A 10,139-nucleotide genomic window follows, 5' to 3' on the forward strand; every position below is an offset into this window, starting at 1 on the left:
AATTTAATATATTCCCCTGACATTCCCAAAATGTTCTGCCACTTCCAATAGGTCTTGGATGGTAAACCAGTTTAATGATGCATTTGAGAATAATCACATAAGAGGTTGGAAGGGACGACAGTAGGTTCAGAGTGATAGCAGCTAGTTACCGGCTGTTAGGAATTGTGGGAGTTGAAGTCCAAAACACCTGGAGGGCTGAAGGTTGCCCATGCCTGAGCTAGCTGCTAAAAAAAGTGAGCAATTTTAAAGTCACCTGAACAAGGTTTTACTTTCTTTTGCTATTTATTTTTTGGTAGGGTCCATAATCTTCCCAATGAAGAGGATACTCTCTGTTGATTGATGAACAATTATCACCAGGAACGGTTTGTTGTAACTGATGGTAAGCGGAGGTTGAAGCTGAGCAGAACGGAGCATAAACTCTATAGTGGTGACAGCTGCTGCCTCTGTGCCACTCTCATTAACATCCAACACAGCCTTATGAATAACCTGTAAGGAAATAATATTTTTACTGCCCACAGGTCATATCTGTCCATATTTCACAGATGAAACTGTGAAAGCTTTGTAATAATTGCTGTTTGTATATAGTGGTAGTTGGTGGACTACATGTCCAGGGACGGTGATTTTTTTTTCTCCAGGGGTTAAGGTAAATGTAAATGATCTAACCAGCACACAAAACACTAATCCCCAAATAGATTCACTAACAGCCCCAAAAGAAGATTGAGTAAAGTGTGGCCTCCAAGATGTAGATGGCCAATTGTGAGAAATCCTAGCAGCTGCGGTCCAACTATATCTGGATAGCCCCCATATGCCCTTAATCCAATTTCTTGATTCCAACTAAATTCAGTCAATTGAATCAGGGGTTTAGAACAGACAATGTTTATGTAAATCCCATTAATTCAATGGGACTGTTCTGATTGGGAGTAGCAGTTGATTTAGCCCAATGTATGTATTGGCCAAGATCAAAAATGCAAAATTCTGGTATTTTGTTGGTGAACCCCAACTAGAGGAGACTAACTGAATCAATTTTTGAATGGTAAATCTAAATATAGGCTAACAATAGGATTTAGGCGGTAATGTACAAGCTTTTGAAATCTCTTGGTGTCTTCAGCAGGGAGTTTTGATGGACGATGGCAAAGAGAATGATGAGGCATTGTACAAGCATAAAAATAGATGTACTAAGAATTGTACTTTTTCATAGGTTGTCTAAGTGTAGTCACTAGTGCATCTAATCATTACCCAAGTATACACATAATCATATTTTGCTTCTTCTTTATTAATTTGGTGGGAGAAGATTTGATTGACAATCATATAACAAGGAGCCCAAGGCTACGTCTTATGCAAATGTTTCAACGGATCCAACATGATTGTTGTCATAGCTTAAAGTATATTGGATATTGGGTGGAAAGTCTGTGTGATAATGTCTATAAGAGGAAATATGGAAGCAAGATGTTGTAGGCATTCAAATTAAGTTCTACAAGGTTTGCTGTATTAATTTCAATTGGCACCTGAAACTGCATCCAGGACAGTCAGGATGAAAAAACAAACAATGATTAATTCCTCTTGTTTTGGAAATGAAAGATCCAACTGTTATTTAGAATGCTCTCCATCTTTATTTGTTTTTTTTAAAAATCCAGGTTCCCAGGTATACGCAATGTGGAAGTAAAGTGAAACCAGACAGTGAACACACCAACAATGCTTGGAACAAAGCAATAAATACTTATTTAAACTGAGAGAAACTGCATGAAAATATTAAGCAATAGACTCCCATTCTTACCTTTGAAACCTTCAGATTCTGTTCTCCAGTAATTCCAGACAGATCAGCAGTATCATTAAACACAGCAGTTATGCCCATTTTTTCCAACAAGTCCTTGACATCATAAGTAGCAGAAATGGAAAATTTGGGGATGATTAGACGTATACTCCTAGTTAACAATAAGCAAAAACAGCCCAAATATTTAATCATTATGGACGTAATTCTTTACTGGATTTCTTTTCAAAGGAAGCAACAAATTATTTTAGCAATTTTCATCTCACCACGAGAAAATCTTTAAAAACAACACATTTTCCAAAGACTTTTCACAATGTGTGTGTGTTTTCAAAAAACAGCATTCTCTGCATAAGAAACAGCATTTTCCCAGAAAATACAGCCCAGAAAATAATATTCTTGCATAGAAATATTATTTTATATGCTGAAAATGCTGCACTGTGACCACTTTTTCTGTGGTTAGCCCATTAGAGCAGTCCTTTATTCTGTTTTACTGCTTCCTTATTTGGTGGGAAGATGGGACAGGGCTCTTTTGGTTGCTGCTCCCAGACTACGGGCTTTGACACCTGCTCTATGGCAGCATATTATAGACTAAAAAATGGAGGAACTGTCAAAGAACACTCCAAGGATATGACTGGACAACAGAGGGCTAATGGACCCTCTAAGAGGTGTAATTAATTATCTCTGCTCCTAAATGTCACTTTCCCCCTTTTGCCCCCTGTATGCCTATGTGCATCTCTGCAAAGCAAGAAAAAAAAATACAATGCAGAGTGGTTTGAAGTGATCTTCCAAATGCAGTGTCATCATCATCCAGGCCTTGAACCAGTTCTTGGCATGGCAATCTAATCACTTGTACAGCAAAACTAATTTCTGCCAAACCGGTTGATAGCCGCATTATAGTGTCAGTGCATCTGTGCCCAGAGCCTTGTTTGTTATAACTATATTTTAACTTAAAATGTCAGTCTGTTTGTCTATTTTTTTTACCTAACTGGAGTTGCACAGTGATAGGGCAACAATTGATATCTCAGTGCAATAATGAACAATTACAGATGACAATTGGAATGGCTCCTGACTTATGCTCCTGGATTGTGTGATTTTCAATAATGATGTGATTTTAATGTATATGTTCTTTTATGCTGATATGTGTAATATAGTTAAGGTTCTTAACTTATAGTATATAGAAATTATATTTTGGTTTCTACACATATGTATGGCATTGAATTCTGCCTCGATTATGTTGGAAACTGCTTTGAGTCCCCTCAGGGGAAGTTATATATAAATGCAGTAAATAAATGAATGAATAAATCCAAAATATGGAATTCAGAAATAGGAAGTACTCCAAAATCATTCACATGGGCGGCTGAGAGAATGACATCTTTATTTTCGGATAGATAGATAGATGTACACACACTTAATTTCACACACAAAACTATTTAAAATATTGTCTATACAATTATCTCGTGTGTATAAGGTGTACATGAAACATAAAGGAATGTTATGTTTAGAAATCTCAAAAACAGCAACCACCCTGAAATTTTGGATAAGAAATATTCAATCTGTACAAATCTAGCCCTCAACACCCTAAATATTTTTCTAAAAGTTTGGGATCAATTGGAAAGCAACAGTTTTTTTAAAGGGGGGTGAGGGTATTGTTTTGGATTTATCAACACCAACCCAAATTATTCCAGTTGAATTTCCGTGTATGTGTTTGTGCCTATTTTAAAACAAATGTATTCAATTCAGTTTAAAAGAAAAGAGCACACAGAAGAGGCTTACTCATGCCGAAAGGATTGTGTCCATTTGCTCAGATGTTCTTTTGCCAAAGCATTTTCCACATGCTCAAGTTTACCCTCATCTGGCAGAATGAAGAATGCTGTAGCATCTCCTTTGTAAGGAAGTTCCACTACCCAGGAAAAAAGATCTCCATCATAGATAAATTTGTAGTAGCCTTTTCGATGCATCATGTTGACTTTCACAGTAGTATTTGCATCCACAAAGAAGTCTCTTTCCCTGATAAAGTGAGTATCAAAAGGATTTTCCCAGTAAGCTTGGAAGAAAAAGATTAGATATCAGAACAATGTGAATGTTTAATACCCAAAATGTACCCAATAGTTATATGTTTATCATATATAGCAAAGACAGCCATGTTCATTCCCAATAAAATGTTCTGGATTCCACCTTTATGAAAGTTAGTAAGTTTATATATTTGAGAACAACTCCTCCCCTACACTCCAGATTCCCCCCCCCCCCCATTGAGTGAAATTAAAAGTTTTGGGGAGTGGGAGGGGTAATTTTAAAATATATTTTTTGTATCTCAGGAGTTATTTCCAAAAATCTTGTAAAGGTTACATTTTCACAAAAAAAAGTTTGGTTACTAGGGAAAATACATTTATTACAACAATGTGGGCCAGAATTTTATCATTTTATTCCAACTAAAGTATGTCCAGTGAGTCAACTGGAGAGTCAAGAAAAAGATAAACCCCATCGATTCCACACGTCTATCCCAGGCAAGGGCAAACTAAGGCCTGGGGGCTGGATCCAGCACCCTGGGTGCTTACCTCAGACCCTCCTCATTTTTCCTGTCCTCTTGGCAGAAGGACACAGTGGCCCATAGCATCCTTATGCCAAGATGACGGAGGAGGAAGGGACATAGCAGCTGAAAGCCCTCTGAAACATTTTCAGCCATAATTTGTCTCAACTTCCTCCCATTATAAGGATGCTGCAAGCAGCCCCATCTTTATACTGGGAGGACATCTTGAGGAAGGCACACAGTGTCTGAGAGCCCTCTGGAGCACTCTCAACTGCCACCTGTCTCTCCCTCCTCCTGGCATAACACCTAAGAGGACAGCCTGAGGATCTGGGGAGGAGGATGGGGAGGAGGATGGGGAGGGGGATCAGGATGGAGGACTGGGGCAGTCTCCATGTGTTCCATCTTCCTCCTGACATAAGGATAGGGCAAGTAGCCCTGTCCTTATTCTGGGAGGACCCAGGCCCTGCCCTGCACCTTCCTGGCCATCTCCTGGACCCTCCCCCTTCCAGCCCCGCCCTACCCAACGTGTACTAGGCTCCCCTCCACCTGGCCCTGCCCTCCCAGCTGGGCCTGCAATGCAGCAAAGACTAAAAAGTTTGCCCATGCCTGGTCTAGCCTCATCTGAACCACCATAGGTTACTGAGCATGTATTCTGGGCAAGGCCACATTGTGTGTGTGTGTGTGTGTGTGTATGAATGAATCAAGGGTGGCAAAGGTACTTTTATTTTGCTTGTTATTTTTTTTTAAAAAAAAAAATCTGGTATTTTGTACAAAATCTTACTTTGTCTATTATTTTGTGCCAAACTAAATTTTACAAAACCCCAAAGAAAGAAAAGCTGAAAAAATAAAGGATAAGATACTATTTCTCCTCCTTAGATATGAATGTGTAACTAAGGGCCCTTCCACACAGCCCTATATCCCGGAATATCAAGGCAGAAAACCCCACATTATTTTAGTGTGGACTCAGCTAACCCAGTTCAAAGCACATATTGTAGGATTTTCTGCCTTGATATTATGGGATACAGGGCTGTGTGGAAGGGTCCTGAGTTATCTGAGTCCACACTGCCATATATTCCAGTTCAAAGGGGTAATGTTGAGGAGGAGCAGATTCCTGGGCAACCAAGTCTGATGACATACTGTCTAAAACTCTGAACAAAAGAACATCTTTACCGTTCACTTACCTTTGAAGAATATGTAATTTACAAGAACCATGACAGTGCTTGCGTCCAGTTCATCAAGTGCACAGGCTATTTTCCCATCTGTTTTGTTCTGTACATAATAATTAATTTGCTTTTTAGCCACTCTGGGACTGCTGAAGTTGGTAGAAAAACCGTCAGCACCATACACGTTTTTGGCATCCTCCAAAAAAGCTGGCAGGAATTTCAGTGATGGTTCTATGAATAAACCATTCCCTAAATTCACCTGTGCTTTGTTATTTGGTTGGTTAAGCACATGAAGGAGCTGGTGGAACCCTTCATGGATCTCCTTCTCCTCAATTTCCAGCAGATCAAAAGAAAGTCCTTTATAAATCTCGTCATGGGTTTCAGATTTGGCACCTAATGCCAACAAAGCAAAAGCAGTGGAGATGCTGAGAGGAGAGAAAAAAATGTTGTTGCCATCTGGATCTGAAGCAATGTTTCTGTAGAACCGGAATGCAAAGTCAGTATTACTGGGAGTTATCTTATGATAGTCTGGAGATTTCTCTCCCTGCTCTTCTCTTGAAAGACTGTACTGATGCTCATGTGGATTGTTTTCTCCATGATCATCTTGGAAACCATCATGTCCTGGTAGATGATGACAACAGACTTGAAGACTAGTCAGTAACAAGGGGAGGTTGATGATGGACTTCATTGGGATATGCAATTCTTCTGCTAACAGTCCCCATAGAAGACATTAGAAGATCAATCCAGAAATACATAGGAATTTTGCAATAATGGAGGATTCTGCCCTAGATCTATACATTTATATAACATAAATTATTTACATTTTCTGTGAGCCATAGAAAGAATTTTAGAAGTTAGTCACATTAAATCACAAATTGACTATAAAACTGTATCCAAATTGTGCTTCTCAGTATTTTAATATCAGTTTACATAACTCACAAAATAAGAATGTTTTTCTAGATCTTAAAGCACTCACACATTCTTTGGCATTTAAACATATTTAAACATATTCTAGCCAAAACTTTCTTCAAAAATATGATTTTGATATTATTTTGGAGCCACCTTCCAACAACAAGACTATTTCATATTAGTTTTGATGGGAAGCTTAATAGGCGCCCTTTGAGAAGCTTCAGTGTTGTCTTTAAAATTCCTAACTCTGTGTTCTTTTTTAAAAGCATAAAGCCTATACGGTGTATTGAAGCTCAGTTAGAAAACCAATGGAAATCTGCAATTAATTCTCAGGATCCCAATTATATTCAAGGAAACTTTGAAAGTTAAACTGCCAAAGATATAAAAATTTTATGAAAAAAAGAATAGATTATTTTGATTGTGAAGAAGACAGCAGAGACAGGATAGAAAGTGCTGGTTAGGGATTTCTGTTTTCCATTTCTCAACTTTTCTGTCTCCTTTGTTTCAAAACACCGTACACCCGGTTTTCTATCTATTTTAGATAAGAAAATAAATGCTCTTTTTTGTATTAGATAACAATGGAAGAAGATGAAGATGTAATATGTTAAAAATGCCACTGTACTATATCCACTCTTGTACCCTTCACCACTCCTCATATATTTGCAATAAAAATTATATGGAAAAAATCTATTAATTCTGAAATGTGGTACTGGAGGAAAGCTCTATGGTTTTCATGGGCTGCCACAAACACAAATAAATAAGTCTAAGAGCAATCACATCTCAGCTCTTGCTAGAAGCCAAAATGACTCAACTCAGGCTCTCATGCTTTCGGCATTTCACAAGACAACATGACTGCTTGGAAAGCATAACCCAGTAGGAAAAGAAGAACACCACTTTACAGATGGCTTGACTCAATAAATAAAGTCAAACCCTTGAGTTTCCAAGATCTGAGCAAGGCTGTTGATGAAGGTTCTTGGAAGTTTCCCATTCATAAAGTCACCATAAGTCAAAAATAATTTCATGGCAAATAACAACTGCTATAACAGTAGCTGCAGTCCTATACCCACATACATTGAACTAAGTCTCATTTAACTGTGACTAGATACACATTGACATGAATTCTGCTGGACAATGTGAATCACAATAGATCCATTAAATCTGTTGTTGAATGATGAATTAACATAAAGTCTTTTGATTGAATTTGTCTACTTTATCAAGGAGCTAGCAATAAGATTTAAGACCCTTTCACACAACCCTATATCCCAGAAAATCAAGGCGGAAAATCCCACAATATGTACTTTGAACTGGGGGCCCTTCTACACAGTACCATATCCCAGAATTTCAAGGGACTCAGATAACCCAGTTCCAAGCAGATATTGTGGGATTTTCTGCTTTGATATCCTGAGATACAGGGCTGTGTGGAATGGCCCTGAGTTATCTGAATCCACACTGCCATATATTCCACTTCAAAGCAGATAATGTGGGATTTTCTGCCTTGATATTCTGGAATATAGGGCTATGTGGAAGGGCCCTTACACTAAAGTAATGTACTGCCTACATATGTTATAGGTGTCAGCTTTCATCTGATCTTGAAAGCCAGGCATAGTCAAGCCTGGGTAGTACTTGGAAAGGAGACTGCAAAGGAATAGTAAGTACCATGGGCCATATTAAGAGCAGGGGACCCCAAACTAAGTCCCACGGGCCGGATGTGGCCCTCCAAAGTAATTTAACTGCCCCCACCCTAAACTTTAGACTTAAGGTCTCTCTAATTCTGAAACAACTTGGAGGCACACAGCAACAACAATCCTAATCAATTTGACGATCTCATCGACCAAAAGCAGGCACACACTTTCCACTAAAATAGTTATGTTTATGAGGGTTTAAACTGTTTTTCATTTTAAATATTGTATTTTTCTTTCATTTTTTTTGCACTACAAACAAGATATGTGCAGTGTGCATAGGAATTGGTTCATTTTTTTTAAACTATAGTCTGGCCCCCAACAATATAAGGGACCATAAACCATCCCTCTGCTTAAAAAGTTTGACAACTCCTGATTTAGAGGAACAGCTTCCAAATAAATCTCAAAATGAAAATCATATTAAAAGATTACCAAAAACTGGAGTGGACTTTAAGGTACCCAACAGAAACATATATACTTGCAGAGCAAAAGGGGGAAAAATAATATACTTACATATCTTTAGAGGAATCTTATGGTACAAATAGGCTACAACCCTCTCTCTTCTGTAGTTTACGTACCAGGTTTGTACTCAGTATGCATTGTTAACTATTAAGCAGAGCAAATAGGGATTTCCAATGGGAGGCAGAGGAAAATGTGATGCAATGTAATTGTAGCTTGCTTTTGACCTTTGTGCAATGGTAGCACATTGGTAGTCAATAAGATCAAGGGGAAAAAAAGACATTTGAGTGATTTGGCTCTTAAGCATTTCATTGTCAGTAAACCAATTTCTCACTGAAGCTTTTTTGTATGTTAAGTTTACTTTGCTGATGAGAAGCTACTGTGCTGGGATGGAAAACATGGTTTTATGTTATTGATGTTATTAATTTTATTTATATCCACTTTCCCCTGGAGACTGGAACACAAGAAGGCTTACACATAAAAAAGATACAAAAAGTAAACAGTGAAATCAAATTAAATGATTAATCATATTAAACACATACACTTCAAAAAGATCTCTAAAATTATACATTACCATTGTTATGTATAACAGTTATTAAAAATTGTTTAAAGCTTTCAGTTTTAAAAATACAAATAAGAAAGTCTTCATTTGCCAATGGAGAGGAAGGAAGCTTCAAAGCCAAAGCTACTGTGCAGTCCCTCTTTCCACCAGTTATACCTGTGATTGTGATGAGATTGAGAGAAGAACCTCTCTTATGGATATCAAGGGCTGGACTGCCTCATATTGGTTGTTACAGTCTGTCAAATTGTTTAGTAGCTAAATGTTGTTGGACTACAGCTCCCATCTTTCCTTATCACTGGCCATGCTAGCTACTAGTATTTAGACATGTTCTTTCAGGGTAATCAATCATTGCACAGTTTCGCGTCCTGGCTTACGTTGGGGACTCCAATCTGTTTAAAATCGAGAGAATTGTTTTTGGTTAGGGGCCCAGAAAATCAGTCAATTATGGGAGGGGGTGTGTCTACACCCACTTAGTCCCCTCCTGATGTGTGCTTCCATTCTTCTTACCAGGCACCTGCTGTTTCTACTCTTGAATAAGAGGTGCTTGGCTGTAGGCACTGGCAGGCATATACATTTTTCGGTGTCTGCTGGCACACCATGCCACACATGCACTCTCCTTGGAAACCTCTGCTGGAGATGTGGCAAACACAAAGGGACATATTTTCATTTATGGTGGGAATGCCCCCAAGTGAAAAGCTTTTGGAAGGACATATTTATCGAAATAAACAACATTATAGATCAAATATTACGCCGGATGCTAGGTTAGCATTATTAATGGACACTACGAAGCTGAATTTAAAAACAAGTAAGAAAGAATTGGTGATTATTTTACTCACACAAACATATTTTTGTCTTCGCTTGTTTTTGTTTTTATCTTCTTAATTATATTTTCCTTGGGTTTCAATTACAAGTCCATAATATATATATTTTTGTTCTCTTCCTTTACAAAATCTAAAACTGCTTTCCAGTTAGTTTTTTGAGGTTTTGTATAGCTATGTGAAATTCTTTGTGTCAGTATATCCATGCTAATTATATCCATTATTTTCACTATCCACTGCTCTATTGTGGGGAT

The 10,139-nt window shown here is 38.0% G+C and overlaps 1 protein-coding gene across 2 annotated transcripts; it reads right to left on the reverse strand.

Annotated features, from left to right (window-relative positions):
* Nucleotides 1-54: 54 nt before the first annotated feature.
* Nucleotides 55-8,668, reverse strand: LOC132762906 (alpha-1-antitrypsin-like). 2 transcript variants are annotated; one of them, XM_060756150.2, is made up of 5 exons: nucleotides 8,560-8,668; nucleotides 5,477-6,166; nucleotides 3,542-3,812; nucleotides 1,775-1,922; nucleotides 55-486 (listed from the first exon to the last, which is right to left on the reverse strand). In XM_060756150.2, exons 2-5 carry the CDS (start codon nucleotides 6,144-6,146, stop codon nucleotides 283-285), a joined length of 1,293 nt encoding a protein of 430 aa, XP_060612133.2. In that variant the 5' UTR covers nucleotides 6,147-6,166; nucleotides 8,560-8,668; the 3' UTR covers nucleotides 55-282. The 2 variants fall into 2 exon arrangements, with proteins under 2 accessions (XP_060612133.2, XP_060612142.2); XM_060756159.2 differs by having other exon boundaries at nucleotides 5,477-6,163; nucleotides 8,560-8,646.
* Between the last annotated feature and the right edge of the window lie 1,471 nt (nucleotides 8,669-10,139).

This window comes from Anolis sagrei, chromosome 1 (assembly GCF_037176765.1).
Source record: "Anolis sagrei isolate rAnoSag1 chromosome 1, rAnoSag1.mat, whole genome shotgun sequence".
Taxonomy (NCBI): Eukaryota; Metazoa; Chordata; class Lepidosauria; order Squamata; family Dactyloidae; genus Anolis; species Anolis sagrei.